The sequence below is a fragment of the Phodopus roborovskii genome, unplaced genomic scaffold, assembly GCF_943737965.1.
Source record: "Phodopus roborovskii unplaced genomic scaffold, PHOROB, whole genome shotgun sequence".
Lineage (NCBI taxonomy): Eukaryota > Metazoa > Chordata > Mammalia > Rodentia > Cricetidae > Phodopus > Phodopus roborovskii.
The window spans coordinates 13,692,507-13,708,889 of NW_026126408.1; the positions used below are offsets into that span (position 1 = coordinate 13,692,507).

General features: G+C 40.9%; 1 protein-coding gene across 1 annotated transcript in view; it reads left to right on the forward strand.

The window, feature by feature from the left end:
• The window catches only part of Babam2 (BRISC and BRCA1 A complex member 2), a 384,291-nt gene that overhangs the window by 345,298 nt on the left and 22,610 nt on the right, over positions 1-16,383 (forward strand). Inside the window, exon 11 of the mRNA XM_051181825.1 lies at positions 11,510-11,663. Within this exon, the coding sequence (XP_051037782.1) occupies positions 11,510-11,663 (154 nt within the window). The remainder of the gene's footprint in view (positions 1-11,509; positions 11,664-16,383) is intronic.

The window sequence follows — 16,383 nt, forward strand, 5'->3', positions numbered from 1 at the left end:
GACCATTTGTTATCTCAAGTGAAAGTCTAATTAGAGTTTCTATCAGAGAATAGCAGTTATTCATTTCCATTCTCCCACTACATCCTACCCAGTTATAAAGAAAAAATAATCCCAAAGGAGCTAGCCAAAATACGTAAGTACCATTAAGACAAACACCAGCCCTGAATAATTCACAAACCAAATAGGTAACCCTTAGATGTACAAACATTGCTTATAATCCTTCGGGCTCTGTGTTTTCCCGAAGATGACAACTACCCACTCACAAAGGGAACACTTTTCCTCACAGGCAACACCTCTGAGAACTGAGAGAATGTTGCACTCTGAGAGACTGGCTGAATTCTCCTCAGTTTCTGCCTGTCCGGCTGGCTTCTGGTTTGGGAAGCTTTTCCTGCATGACCTCATTTGGCCTGAGATTATCTGGACCTATACACTTTTTATTTGGATAGAGAAAATTATAGAATTTTTTTAAATGAAGATTTCTGAAAGCTACTGAATTATCAAATAAATATGGGCATAAACTGAGTTGAAAGCTTAATTGGAAAAAATAATAAAGGTTACTTTTGATATGTGGGCTATGCTTTCTGTCAAGTTAGAAAAAATACCTATTTCAGATTTACTTTTTTAATTATTTCTAGAGAAAAGTGAATAATAATAGGGATAACTTATAAATGGTTGCTGTGTGCCAAGTATTCTACATATATACTCATTAGACCCTGTAAATCATTCAGAGTCTTGCAAGGTAGATATTTTCCCATTTTAAAGATGAGGAAATTCACACTCAGAGAATTTGGTAAATTGCCTGAGGTCACCCTGGTTGTAATTGGTGGAGCAGGGATCAAGCCCAGATCTGTCACATTCCAAAGACAGTATTCTTTCCAGTATACCGTTCTGTTCTCACATTCCTGAACCTTCCATCCTTTTTCATCCAGTGCTTGCTATGTGCCAGGAAAGGCAGTAAAGGTATGCATAGCTTTATTTTCACCCCTCAGGCTAGAGTTTTTCCAGATTTATGGTGTGGGAAAAGAGGCTCTGAGAAAGCAGTTAATATGCTGGTACTGCTTACCTGCTATGGGAACTCAGGTCACCCTCCCAGAACACATTCCTTCACTGGAGCACTCCCCTCCTTTCAGAAAAGCCCCTCCAGTCAAGACTCAGGACTGAACTACCTGATTTGTTAGTTTTTCTCTCCGAAGTGTTCTCCACCCTGAAGGGTTCATACTGAGCTGGCTACTGTCTCACTTACTGTAATAAGTGGCATGGGAGACTTTCTCTGCATAGGAAAATGTCCACAGTCCTGTGTTCTATGTTCAAAGCACTCCATGTTTTGTCAGCGCCTCTCTACCCAGTGTTCCAACCCACCACACACACCTATAACACATCTGCCATGGTACCTTGGTACTCTCATCCTCCACTCTGACCTTTCTAGGCACTTCTCTCTGCCTGGCCTTCTTGCTCTCCCTCTAACATCCTACTAGAAGCCTGTCTTCCAACCCCCCACCTCTGCCTCCTAGCAGCCCTTGGGCAGTGCGCCTTTCTACCTGTGACACTGGTAGGACCACTTCTGCGGTCTCCACCACTCCTCTCAGCCTCAGGTGGTGGAAGTCACACATGAGCTGGTACAGTGAGAGGGAAGGCCCATCTTAATCAGCATGGCTTCCCTCGAGCTGCCTCATGGGATGCTTGGGAAATGGTTCTTACACTGGCGATGAGTTGCCTTCTATATTCTATAAGGTTATAACTACAATTTTAAAACTAGCTGGTCAGTGATGGTGCACACCTTTAATCCCAGCACTTGGGAGACAGAGGCAGTCGGATCTCTGAATTCAAGGTCAGCCTGGTCTACAGAGTGAGCTCCAGGATACCCAGGGCTATCCAGAGATACCCTGTCTAGAAAAACAAAACAAAACAAAAGACCATTTTAGCTTGAAGAATTTTATTTTCATCATAAATCCTCATTAGTCATCCTTCAAATTAGAGCCATCGCGATGTTTGTAAGTTTATATGTAGCTAGTTCAAGTTTTTAAGCCTGTAATATAAGCTGACCAATGTCAGTCCCTCTTTTTTTAACCAGAAACACTGCTTTGGTCCTTTTCCTTCTAATCATCTACATTTAGTACCTTGTTCATGAATTCTTTTAAATTAAAAGCTTATGATGTTTTAGAGACTTTGCCGAGCTTTTAAATGCCAGGGATTTTGCATTTGAATATATTTTAATTTATTTAAGGATTTGTTTAATCAAATGCTTCCCTAATTTAGCCAGCTTTCTTTTTTAATACTCCCAAGCCAGGAATTTGTTTATTGTGACTAAATTCTCTTTTAAATAGAACTTAAAACAGTACTAAATGCTATTTACAGCACTCTCCCTTGCTAAACTTCTTTGTGCATCTCAGAAGCGTATGCTTCCTTCTTCGATGTCTAGTTAACCCTTCCTTACTGTAGTGTTCTGTGCCAGCCAGTCTCTAAGTGTACCCTGACCTCCCCTGCATGGCCATGTGGGGTGAGTACCATAGTCAACACTCAAGCAGCTCAGCTGAGGAATGAGGTATCTGGACCCCAAACGGTGAAGACAGTCGGACTTGAGCTGTGTCTCAGGGTGAAGCAGGAGAGATGGTGGAAGTAGGGGTGTCAGAATATCAGAGAGGCCAAGGTCCCAGTGGATGTGGCTCCCATGTGTCACTGCCAGCAGGAGAGGCAGACTTCAGCACACAGCCAGCCTCTGCAAGTGTGGACCCGCAGTCCTAGCACAGTGTCTGGGCAAGGAAATATTGCCGAGGGAGTAATACTTGAAAGAAGACAGGAGAGGAATCAGTACCAAGAAGGGTTCCCAGCTCGGGACCCCTTCGTCCCAGCTTCAGCTGCTGGTGTTCTGAGAGTCTGAGTGAGGGAGCCCTGCATGGGAGCACAGGTTAGAAGCATGCTGTGTTCTAGAACTGAGAACTTCTTGATACCCTGAGCCTGGATGAGAGGGAAACTAGATAGATCAGAAGAGCAAGAAAGCCTTGGAGGGAAGAGCTGCTTGGCCTGTGAGTTTCCCAGGGTCAGCATTTGCTTCTCTTAGCTTTGCATCATCCCATCCATTTGTGTGCATGAAGGGCAGGAATGTAGTAAATAGAAGGAAGACTAATGAAATCAAACAAGTTAGGGCTTCTCTGGCAAAGGTTAGAAACCTGTTCTACCTCTGCAGCTGTCTGTGGGTGTGATTGACTTCTCTTTCTATAGAATATCCCCAGACTCGAATTCTGATTCATCTTTTAACCTTCTCCAATCAGCTCAAAGTCCATCTCCTCTGCAGAACTCTAACCTCAGGCGGAGTTTCCCTCTCCCCCTCTGGGTGTCTCATGTGAATTCAGGGTTCCTTCCCTTCCTGGGATCTTTGCAGACAAACCCTGAGCATGTGCGTGGACATTCTCATCCTTCCCTGTAGTTAACCAGCTTTGGGTTTGTATTATTTCCTGAAAACTGTTGAGCTTTCCTAACCTTTGGCTTTATAAAAGCCTACTTGCACACTTTAAAGAGTAGTAAAAACTGGCAGGAACCATGCCAGCATCTTTGAAGCCCCGTGTTGCCTCTGCCGGCAACAGCTGCTAACCTGAACTTTGTGTCAACTGTTCCTGTAGTTACCATATCAACTTTGTATCCACAAACACTGTAATACTCATATAAACACAGTATGCAGTATATCATGTTTTACAGATTTTGAACTTAATATAAATGGAATTATACTGATTGTTTTCTGCCTCTGTGAATGCTGATGTCCCAGCCCTTAGAGCAAATCAGTGGCAGAGTACATGCTTATCATAAGTAAGGCCCTGGGCTCAATCCCCAGTACTTTACTCCTTAAAGCTTTTAAAAATTATTATATAAAGCTTGTACAAGTATATTATAGGATGAATATAGAAACATATACCCATGTACCATCTGAGTTAAATATTTATCTATTGCTGTAATTGCTTCTGAATGTTTAAAAGAAATAGCACAGTGATTGTCCCTCGTCATCCCACATCTCTTAGTCTCCTTAGCACTGCCCTTAACCTAGTGCCAGGCTGTTTTGTGCATATTTGTATGCTTTACTACATAGACACTCATGAGTAGTATGTAATCATGTGTGAATGTTTTGAATTTCATGTTTGTATTAACATATACATTTTTAGCTTGCTTTGTTCATTGAATATTGTCTTTGAACTTTATGCATGCTTGCATATGAAGCCCTAGTTCATTTACCCTTTTTAAACTGCTGTCCAGTACCCTATGCAAAGATCACACCACTATTTATCCAGTCTCCTGCTGACCTACATTTAAGATGGTATCATCATCATCAATAATGCTATAACAAGCAGACACCTATCAGGTTCTAAAGCTTGTGTGACAGTTTCTTGAGTGGAATTGTCAAGTTGTGGAGTATGTACATCTTCTCTTCATTGTATCAAAGACTTTATATTCCATCATTCATGAGTGGAATCTTGATGTTCCATACCTTGGACAACCCCTGGGTATTGTCTGCATTTTTTGTAAATACAGTAGTTCCTTTCATTCAGTAAGCAAATATTGAGTATCTCTCATCTGTCACACACCTGTGCAAAGGCTAAGAACATAAAATAATCAATCCTCAGCCCTGTCCTAAAGGTTCCTCCAGATATCTGTAGTGATTTCTGCCTGAGGGGGCATAAAAATGTCTGGGGTGTCTACACTGTCAAGTTCCATAGTGGTGTCATTGCTGACTTGCAATTGGAAACGTCTGTTTTCGTGGGAAGAAAAGTTCAGTATTAATAGATCTACTCTAAGTTTACTTAAATGGGCAGGTGAGAAGACCTCAGCTCCTCATAGTTAGGTACTTGGGTAGACAGCAATAGAGCCCCTGTTTCCTCCATCTCTGCCCAGTGATGGATGGGTATTAGTCCCACCTAACTCTTTGAAAATAAACATATTTACAGAATGAAAGAATTGATCCTGTGACTGAGTTGGCCTTAGAAAAGGGTTGTCTAGAAAATGGAACCATAAATAAAGGAGGGAGTCTGTAGTAGTGGGCGATATTGGGCCACACCCAATCACCCTGGACACCTCAGTGTTCCACATTGCTCTTTACAGCAGTTTGGGGAGCAGGAGCCTTTAGGTAGCAGACACTTGTGAAATAGCAAGCAAAGTCTTTCTTTATGCTTGAGACATCTTGTATAATGTTTTTTTTTTAAAGAGTGTTCCATGATAGCAAGACTAAATTCATTTCAGTGTATTTATTGAGATGTGAAAATGTTGAGAAATATTTCCATCAAGATAATTAAAATGTGAGCATCTGAAGCCTTACACTATAATCATGAGAAATTCCAATAGTGTGGACCACCATAAATCTAGATTTTAAAAACAGCAGGAGAAATGGAATAGGGGAGGAATTTATCATTTATTTTATACGTGCCTGGCTTTTGTTTAAATCTTTCAACAATCAGGATGAGGTAATAATTATTACTCTTTTTTTTTGCAAGTGAGAAGTGAAGTATTTTGCCTGTGACATCACTAATAAATTGTGTGCCATTTTTATCTGTCTCCTTTCAAAATGGGATATGCAGCAAATTTCAGCAAACTTTGTGCTTCAATTTAGTAATATTCAAACCACAAAAGTAACCTGTTTATACCACCAGATTCTCTCTCTCTCTCTCTCTCTCTCTCTCTCTCTCTCTCTCTCTCTCTCTCTCTCACACACACACACACACACACACACACACACACACACAGTGAACATTTAAAGTCAGTAAAAAGTGCAATTGGTTTAACAAACTCTAGCTAATAACTTTACCTTGTCACTTAAAGGCAATGGTAACCAGGGGAGACACCTTAAAGAGGGCTACCTGTGAATTAGAAAACAGTGTGGTTAGATCATGTTTAGCTTTCCAGTGTTTGGAGTCCATGTATCTCAAAGGTTTTGTATTTGTTAATAAGATGGAGGTGGACGGAACTACATGGCAGTCTTTCCACACTGGCTGGGGAGCCTGAGAAAGAGATGTGCACACAAATCAACTCCAAACCGGGTGCGATGGAAACTCTGGTATTCCTAGCACTTGGGATGTAGAAGCAAGAGAACTGCTGCAAGGTCAAGGTCAGCCTGGGCTGCATGGCCAGTTCTAGGCCAGCTGGAACTATACAGTGCAACTGTCATCCCAAGAAGGCTAACACAGGGTTAAAACTATCTCATGAAGCCACTTCAAGGAACTGAGAGCCTGGCATCGGGAACCTAACCCTAACCACCAGTAACTGGGGCTATGAGGGTCTTCCCTGTGAATCCAAGAACATGGGGGCAAGCAGAGGAATATATAGCTTGTAAGGCCTGAAGAAATGACATAATGGCTTATGAATAATGGTGAAAATATTTGATGATGTGACTCCCAGAGAAGTAATTATGGTTAACCCCTCATTTGTTTGGCATTTTCAAGGATTGAACTGTCCCACAAAACCAAATTTTCCAGACAGCTAAAACTTTCCTATTTATGTCTCTTGAATATTTTTGAACCATGCTTGATGGAGATGTTTCTGAAGTAGATTACTCCATTCTCCTTCTTGAGCAGAGAAGCTGTAAGAAATGTTTCCTTGGATAGCTTTGGCTCTAAGTATGAGAAAACCTGATCAAGTGAGGTTAAGACAGAAAAGACTTGTAATCACCTCAGAAAACAAAAAACCCCAAAGATGATGGTGTCAGTTAGCATGGTCTCAGTGACACCACCTCAGAGACACTGGGATCGGGGAGGAGGGGGAGGAACAGCTCCAAGTCTCAGGACTTCACATGGCAGGATAAAGGCTAGAGTGAACTGGAGGCCTCTCCTCCACATGTCTCTAATCAGAAAGGAAAATATTTCTCAGAAAAGCCCTTGCCAACTTCCCGTCAGATCCCACTGGCAATAGTGAGTCAATTTCCCATGCTTTGGGGGAATATAGTTAGCTCACTGGTAGAGTGCTTGTCTAATTTGTTTGAGGCCCAGTTTCTATCCCCAGCACCAAAAACAATCACATCTTGGCTTCTAGAAGTCTAAGAGAATCAAGCACTTGCAAACTGGGTTAGAGAGGAGAGCTCAGTTCACGGGAGAAGAAAAGATAGAGAAAGGCTATGAGGTAGGCAACCAAGGGTTACATCGTTATCAAGATTCAGGGTGAGGGTGTTGCTGGCTTTAATAGTCTGAGGGATGACTTGGTTGCAATAACATTCTTTGCTCCTACACTAAGTGGCCTCAGACTAGGATTTTCCCCTTTTAATTGCTTTTATTTGTTATTTATTATAATGTCCTTTTCCCCAAGCCAGACTGCTAATCATCAATATCTGCTGCCAAAGCACTTTGTCATTATCTTGCTGTGATTATGACATTGTGTTTTATTTCTGAGGATGAAAAAAAATCTTATAGCCAAAATTGTTAGAAGTATAGCTTAAGCATTGAGAGTCAATCAGGCTGCCCTACCTGTGTATCCGGTATATGGGGTAGTTTCTTTTGACTGTCCTAGGGCCATTTTTCCATGGTTGGTATATTTGAAGAAAATAAAGCTTCCTATAGAGCTTTGTGTCTGAGAGTCCCCTTCCTGGAGTCTTCTTATGGCTAAATGGTGAGCATTTAGGGACAGATAAGCCAGGCTCCTGAGGGTGTCGAGCCAGCTTGGCCACCTTACAGAGAGAAGCAACATAAGCATTCAGATTCCTTTTGTGCTGCCAGCTGGTTGTTTCCTGGTGACTACATTAACTCCATGGCCTTGACCACTAGGACCTCTCAAGTAGCAACTGTCCAGAATGTGGCTTCATCGTTCCTGTCTTCTCTTGGGAGGCCAAAGCCCTGTGGACTAGGCCCTCTTGAGAATGGCCCAGTTTGTACAGAATAGAAGTGTTTTCTGTGGCTTGTTTGAACAAGTTCTCAAAGAAAAAAACCTTAAAAGCTGTTCAAATCTACTGAGCCAGTGAAGGCCACCCCTTCTATTCACAGAATGCTGATGAAAGCTCACAGGACAAGGAAACTAGGGAGAGTTGTCAAAATCATACTGATAGTAAGTAGTGAATGGTGTTGCTCTGGGCTCAGGCATGTGCCAATCACTTCCAGGAAAGCAAATGGGTAAAGTGTTCTATGTGCTACAGCTCAAAGATGATACAAGATTGCTTAAGTCTATGACATTCCTTTAGAACAAGTTGGCTGATTGAAGGCCTAGAGTAATTGTTTTATCAGTCAACCTTTAAGTACAAGTGAAGTGACAGAAACATTTGGAGATAAGGAAAACAAGTTTTTGTTTTTGCTAACTTCTGACTGATTTGTACCATTTAGATCTTATAAGAAAAATGCAAAGTGTTTCTGAAATATTTTAGTTATTATATCATTTTATGCATAAAGTAGCTTTTAAAGCAGCCACCCTTTTAACTACTTGACTTTTTAAAATTGGACATAACTTAGTCGAGTGAGGTATCTATAGCTTTAAATGTTTATGTTCTCATATATGAGTTACCTTATAGACTATTTTCTCTCTGAAATCCTTTGACAATTCCTGTTCATCTAGTAATCCAGTTGCTTATGTACAAAGGAAGTTTTCAGATTTGAACATTTACTACAACGACACACTATTAGACAAATATCCATAGAGAAAGAATCATGTAATAAATGCTGGGGGTGGGGGTTATGGTGTACATCAACATGTAGCTTGCTGGTATTTAAATAAAAACAAAATCAGGTTATCTTCCTTGCATAAGTGAGTACACATTTATGGTTTTATTGTTTCTGCTGCTAATAGGCTTCTGAGTTAAAGAAGATAGTTTGAAACTAGGTAGAAAATGTTTCCCAACATACCAAAATACTAATAATAGAAGGCATCCCAGTCAGATGCAATGATGCATGCCAGATACTACGGAGTCTGGGTCAAAGGATGATATAAGCCCGGGAGTTTGGCATAAGCCAAAGCACTATATCTAGTCCAGGAATAGTTTCTCTTTAGGGGGAACAAGGAGAATGGCTGCGTCTGTAAAGTACTTGCAAGAAGACTAAGTTTGAACCATATACAAAGTTGAGCATGGTGGCATGTGCTTAAAATTCCAGCACTGGGGAAGCAGAGATATGAGGATCCTCGACCCACTGGCCAGCTAGTCCAATCTAATTGTTGAGACACCTTTCTCAAAACAGATAAAAGTTGTTCCTAAGGATGACACCTGAAGTTGTCCTTTAACCTCCACAAGCATGGACGGACACACACACACACACACACACACACACACACACACACACACACACAGAGAGAGAGAGAGAGAGAGAGAGAGAGGGAGGGAGGGAGAGAGAGAGAGAGAGAGAGAGAGAGAGAGAGAGAAACTTACACATGCATGTGCCCACTAAAAATGACTTTGTTTTTAGAAAAGTGTATTAAAAATTAAGTAGCTTCAAAGTCACCTAGCCTGTAGTAATGTCTACACTGCTGTTGAAACTGAGTGGTGGCTGTTTTTAAATGGTTGCAATGAATTCTGTTACTTGAAATTATTCTTTTTGTAGGCAAGCTAGCATATTAAATATTTTCCTATTGTTAATGGTTGCTTTGGAGGTTAGTCTGAATTTTTTTTTTTTCTATTTGAAGACTCGAATGTAATACAGCAATTGCTATTGAAATCAAAGGAAAGTATACATGAACAGGCATTTGTTTCTTAAAAAATTAATCAGAGGAAATTAAGTAAGTATCAGAAAGGATATAAAAAGGTTAGAAAGCAGTATTTGTTTAAAGTAACTGAAGATGTTACAGACCAAGCTTTGTAATACAAAAGAACCCAAAGTGCTTTTCTGAATTGAGTTATGTGTCACTCGGGTTTGTCTTTTCATATTTTCATTGTTGAATGTGTTATAAAATCTCTGCTTTGGCAAAAATAGACATGTATGGAGATTGTCTCATTGTGACACAGAGAAATGTGACTAAAAAGTGGACATTCTCAATCTTGCCCCCTTTCTTTGGTTGTGACATGAGTCACCAGTAGAAACTCCCTGTGCCTCTGAGTCAGGGCGCCATCAGAGTCTAGTGCACCCACAAGTCTGAGAGGCTCTACCAATGGCAAGGCTTTTGTTTGGGGGTTTTTGTTGCTGCTGCTGGGTTTCTGGGTTCGGAGTTTTGGATTTTTGTTTGTTTGTTTGTTTGTTTGTTTTAGTTTTACCATGAACCTAATTTTCCTTTGAGAAGTCACATATAGGGAAAGGACTCATCCAGGTTCAGTATTACCCACCCCAAGGGAGTGATCAATTCCACACCATTCCAGTACATGTTTCTTTAATATATAAATATTTCATATAGCTAAAATTTTCGTCCTTGTCCATTCTTTACAGTGGAGGCTTGGGCTTACTAAACTGTAATTGCAACACAGTTTAAGCAGCTTATGTGAGTGTTCTTCAGTGCAGGACGGGAGAGGTGAGATGGGAGGGAGCAGTGTTATATAGTAGAAGCCGAAGATTTGCCTTCTGCCGCTGCCTGTCAATGAGAAGGTTGATAAACTCTATGTACTTCCTAATCACTCACTTGTTGAGTTCACGTTTTAAAAACAATGTTGCCTTCATGGAGTTGTAAATAACAAAGTATATAAAACTTACTTGGCCAAGCTAGAAAATTCTATACATGCTGTGATCACATATGTGAATGTGCCTCTTCTGGGTAAACCTTGTCTACCTCAAAGAACGTTCAAACAGTCTGTTTCTGGGCATGGCTTGCCCCCACTAAAACTAATAAGTGATTTTACTTTTAAAACCTTACTTACTGTCTAAATGAAATGGTAAAACACATACTATACATTAGCAGGGAGATTTGCCAGCAGCCATAGTCTATGTTCACATGTGTCCCTATTATGGATCATTAAGGAGCTCCCTTTGATTTAGGAGATATAAATATATGTGGTAACATGTGGGGAAAATGGAAAGTGCTGAGTTTGGCGATTCGCTGCTTGATTGGAAGCAGAATGATAATTTTATTTTTCTGGTAGTCTAGTTGGCGCATCCTATAAAGTAGATTACTGAAGACCCTCTTTGTCCTTTTTCCAAGTTTTCTCTTAAAAACCACCTTCCTTCCTGCCCTCCCCCCATCAAAGTACAGATGAGGAAGGCCCTGTCCCATCCTTGAAGAGCTTATGGCATAATCAAAATTTAACAGTTATGCAGCTGGCTCTGCATAAGCTGATGGGCAAGGCCAGGGCCCAGGGCGTCAGACAATGTGGGCTGCTACCCTGGTTATGATTCTCACGTGTGTCCTTTGGTGGCCTTTCAGCACTTTCACAGCATGCTTCAGGGTGATGACACTGGACTTCATGTGCGATCTGCTTCTAACTAGATTTTGCACTCCTGCAGACAGGGATGAGACCCTAGGTCCCTTGGCCCCTCACCCTCACTCCACAGCTTTGATCTGAACCTCAAGCGGTGTTTTTGTTTCCAGCCTTCATGTACCCAACATTCTGATTGAACCAAAGAATTATCTTAACTTTTAACTATTTGACTTAACTTCTTGAATATTTAGCCCTAACTTTCTTTTCCTTTTTCTCCATTTCCAGTTGACCTGCCCCTGTTTTTTCCTCGAGATCAGCCGACTCTCACCTTTCAGTCCGTCTATCATTTTACCAACAGTGGACAACTTTACTCCCAAGCACAAAAAAACTACCCATACAGCCCCAGATGGGATGGAAATGAAATGGCCAAGAGAGCGAAGTAAGTGGATCCACTGTTACTTCTTCAGAGAAGATCAGTATGTGTGCAGTTCAAGGGTCAACTAGCCACTGCTCACTAGGCTAAATTCTGCCCTGGGCTTGTTTTTTACAGTGTCATTAAAATGCAGAAACCCACTTCTTCACTTATCCATGGCACCTTCATGCCACAATGGCAGTTAGTAGTAACTGCAGAGAATATTGGAAGTCAGAATTATCTCCAGTGTAGACGTAAGTCACCTCATCACAGGGACATTGGCCTGGGTCTGATGCCCCCTTGTTCTGTTTCTGTTGATCTCTAAGACTGGCCACGAGTGGCTCTTTTTTTTTTGGTAAATGTATTGTGGGATATATAAGAACTTCACCTTTCTATTTGAATTAGAAAATTTGAATTAGAAAAATACTAAATAGCAAGTTGAGTTGTAGATAAGTAAGGTCAATAATAAAAATGCAGCTCCTTGTGTTTATTTAAAATGGTAGATTTCAAATGTTGGTAAACAGAGTTCCTATTGAGTAGTCTGTATATGGATTCAGTAGCTACTTTTTCATGGGGGGGGCTGTATCTTTTGAATTATGTTATGTTTCTTCTGTATGTTGGGTGTGTCTTGGTTATTCAGATACACAGACCCCTTAGATCTGTCTGCTACACTGCTGTGGAAGTAGTGGCTTGATTGAGGTGCTATGAAAGGTGTGCCTCAATGCAGGTTGAGGTCAGCTGACCTTCACAGTTGAGTGTGAACATCTGTCACTTCAGTCATAAGGATCAGGTTGATACAGAAGCATGCTGATTGCTTTTGGTCAATAAGACTTCATTGTCTAGAACAGCAATCTGTAGACTCTTGCCTCCTAGCTTGGAGGAGCCATGGATTGAAATGGTAGTTTTCCAAAAGTAAATCACAGTGTGACATGTGGTTACTGCTTTACCACTCTGAGCAGCCATGTGCACACACCTATAATCCAAACTGAAGGATGTGCAGAGCCAAAGAACCATAGAAATGAAAAGCTGCCTCATAAGCGTCTTCATTTACTCATCCAGTATTAAGCATCTACCATGATCCAGGCACTGTGTGCCATGCTGAGGGTGGCATGATAAACCAACAGGAAACTATTCATGGCCTCCTGTAGCCCAGCAAGATGAATCATACAAAATTTCTGACAGTTTTAAAGATGGCCTTCCAGGCCTAGAAACTTGTTGATTATTAAGATTCCTTCTTGCCTCCCATTTCCTGATACATTCCTTCCCAAGGGGAACCTCCTATCATCTCTCACTGTCTCTGTAGTACAAAACCTTCACGTACAGTAGGTAGGCTCGTATTCAGCAATGGAGTGCCCTTCTCCAGCACTCCAACCACCCAAAATTCCTATGTGCAACCCAGAGTTGTATTCTGAAACGTGTGTGCCTTTCTCCCTATATTTTCCCTTTATATACAGTATACTGAAGTCTAAAGTTCTATTTAAGGAATAAACAAACATATGTAAATGTAACTAGTAACAACTATTAAGACATATGTTGAAATGGCATGGAACAAAGCAAATATAAAGCAAGGTTTCTGTTTGAAGTCTTGCAGTTGTTTAGTTGTCTGATCTTTCCCTGTGTATACATAGGCTCTGCCCTTAGAAAATGGGCCATTATTTGTGGTATGAGCTGCAGAGTCTGAACCAGACATGTCTTTGTGGTTTCCATGGCAAAGCTGTCTTGGTGTGCGTGTGTGTACTTCTTAAGCAGGCATTTTAGCATGTATGAACTGAGTCTTTACAGAGCTGTAGACCATGAGCCTGTGATTTCAGTGTAGGAATAGTGTAAGTGAAGCCTACTTGTCTTCACAGATTGGTTCAGACTTTCAAGACACATTTGCTTTATGTTAACACCAGTCTAAAGAAAACATCTGAAGTCGTGTTAAAGAAATCTGCCTTCTACTTCAGTGAAGATGAATCCATTTTAGATGTAGTAAGAGAGACAGCCAGCAGCTCTTGCTAACTAGAAGAAATTGTTTAAAGGCCCTGTTCTTAACTGAACTGAGTAATTGCACAGGGCTATGTCAAAGGCCAGGTAATGGGTAGACATAAGCAAGAATTGTCCTGTGGTGCTGTCTGAAAACTGGTGGGAAGGCATGGAGGAAAATGTCAAACAAAGAGAAAGGTCGTCTGGAGCATTCCTTGCATGCCCCGTTTCTGTAGCCTGTGAAGATACTGTACACAGTTAGTAAAAGGCTATAATTCACTTGGGGAGCTCTGCCCATGACATAAACACTCTCAGGGTTTAGAACAGTCCCAGAGCCCTTTGAGTGAAATCAGCTGTTTATACTGCTGTTAGGAGCAGGGTTCTAACTATGTGCACTAAGAAAGGATGGATACTTCTGGCCCTGAAAAGCCAGGGCTTTTCCTACCACAGCACTTCTTGCTGATGTCAATGCAGCCAGATCTGCCCTTAACAAGTACAATAGCCCAGAGTGAGCAGGCACGGGCTCTGGGGTTAATCATGCCCCAGTTCGGACCACAGAGTTTAATCCTATAAGTTCTGTAGCCTTGGGCAGACTGCATAATCTCTCTGAACTTCATCTTCTAAGACAGGGTTGTACTCCCTGCTGCTAAATGGACTTGCCAGGAAGGGGCAGCCAGTGAGGTGACATATTGAACATGGGAAGTTTCCCTTCTGCTCCATCCCTCAGTGCCTTGTGCTCACAGCTCTGATCTCCTCATCCTCCAGCCGCCTTCCATATGGGTTTCTCTAAACTCCCAGGGAGCCCTCCGCCATCTTTTCCCAGTCCTGTACTCTGATCACATGCTTCTCTAGAATCTCTTTTGTGCTGTTTTTAGTTTTCACATCTTTATATATGTCTGTTTCCTTAACCAAATGGTCAGATCTTTAAAAGCAAAAGCTTGCTGTAATTATCTTTTTATTGTAGTATAATTTACAATGCTATGGACAGATTTTTCGGTAAAGACTGTCTCCATCTTACAATGGCTCAGTTTATAATTCTTGAGCTGTGTAATGGTCTGAAAGCAACATGCATTCAATAGAATCCATATTTGATTTTGAAATTGTGCTATTTTTGTGGGCTACTGTTATTTAGTACAATGCTCTCTGCTGTTCCAGAAAGCAGTGGCAAATCACAGCTGGTAGGAAAGGAAAATAGTAGTCTATGGTGGGCTGTTTCACTTATGTCTTGTTAATATTGGTCCTTCTGCCATTATGGAATGTCTACATCCGGTAAGGTTTTTTTGACCACAAGTCTTCTTCGAAGTTAAGATAGTAGTAACAGATTTTTTTCTACATGTTTTTGTGTGCTGTCTTTCTTCATCCCCTTTTTGTTTTACTTCATTTCTATCTAAAATCTCCATACATTTAGGTTTTCTTTAATCTATCCTGATGGTCTGTGTCCTCTAATAGAGTTATTTGATTTGTTTATACTTAATATAACAAATTAACTCAATAAGTTTAAGTCCTACATCTTGCTATTTGTTTTAATTTTTTTATTTCCTCTGTTCTCAGTTCCTTTGTTTTTCTCTTCTTGTGTTCTTTTGGTATATTGAAGTTTTTTTCTTTTCTCTTTCTCTCCCTTCTACCTTCTATTGACTTCTTAACTCTGTCTTTTAATGTATTTTGGTTAAATGTGCAGTAAATATAACCTTTACCTTGCTTTGACACATGAATTAATATTAATAATACAATAATATAATATAATAATACAATGTTTCATTCCTAATGTAAAAGCCTAAATCTAAAACAAGGCAAGTCTCTTTATGCCCTCAGTTAGCCTGTGTGCTATGATATTGATATGTTTTGGTTTTGCATGTGGATTCCACAATAGACTTTTAACAGTCAACTAGCTTTAAAATTTTCCTCTAACCAAAGGAAAACTACAATCCACTTCCTTCTGGAATTTGTAGATAAAGGTGATAGGGAATCATTCCCTTGACAAAGGGGGGAAATTTTTTTAATAGGATCTCAGCTAAGCTAAGCCTGTGTATACCAGGCTGGCCTCAAACTCAGAGATCCGCCTGCCTCTACCCCCCTATTGCTGAGATTAAAGGGGTGAGTCTCCACACCCAGCAGAAACTTTTTTTTTTTTTTTCAGAAAAAACCATCAGAGAGATCATAGCCAATGTATAGGCTAAGAATGTTGGGACTTACAGTCATTAACAAAAGAAAAATCCCTCCTGCATGACACTCAGGTGCCTCTGATTTCCCTGTAGACTTAACTGGTAACAGTATGTCCTTTCTCTTAGAGGATCACCACTGCAGCAACCCTGCAGAAATTCTTCTGTCCCTTTGTGTAGATAAAGAACTCCTCAGGGTACATAACTAGCTTCTTACTCAGCAAAGATTCAGCTCCTTGAGCTCAGCCTCACTGTATATTCCCAGACAGTTGGACAGACACAGTCCCTGCTCTCCACCATTAGCCTAAGTCCCCTTCCATGGGGAGCTGGCATCTCAGCAGCATGCTGCAGACAGGAAGTGTGTGTGGCAGTTTAAGGACTCTGACCCTGAAGTCCTAGCAGCTGGTTTAAACCTGTCTCTGCCATTCGTGTTGGCTGTGCAACTTTGGGGATATGCATAATTCTCCTAGTCTTTGTCTCCTTGTCTATAAACTGGTAAAGACTTGCTTAGAGGGTCACTGCATATCGCATAGGGTTTATGGTCCTCTGTTGCTGTCTAATGGAATACCACAAACTTCCCATTATAAAGCACTATAGGTTTCTACTCTGCAATTTTGGTGGGC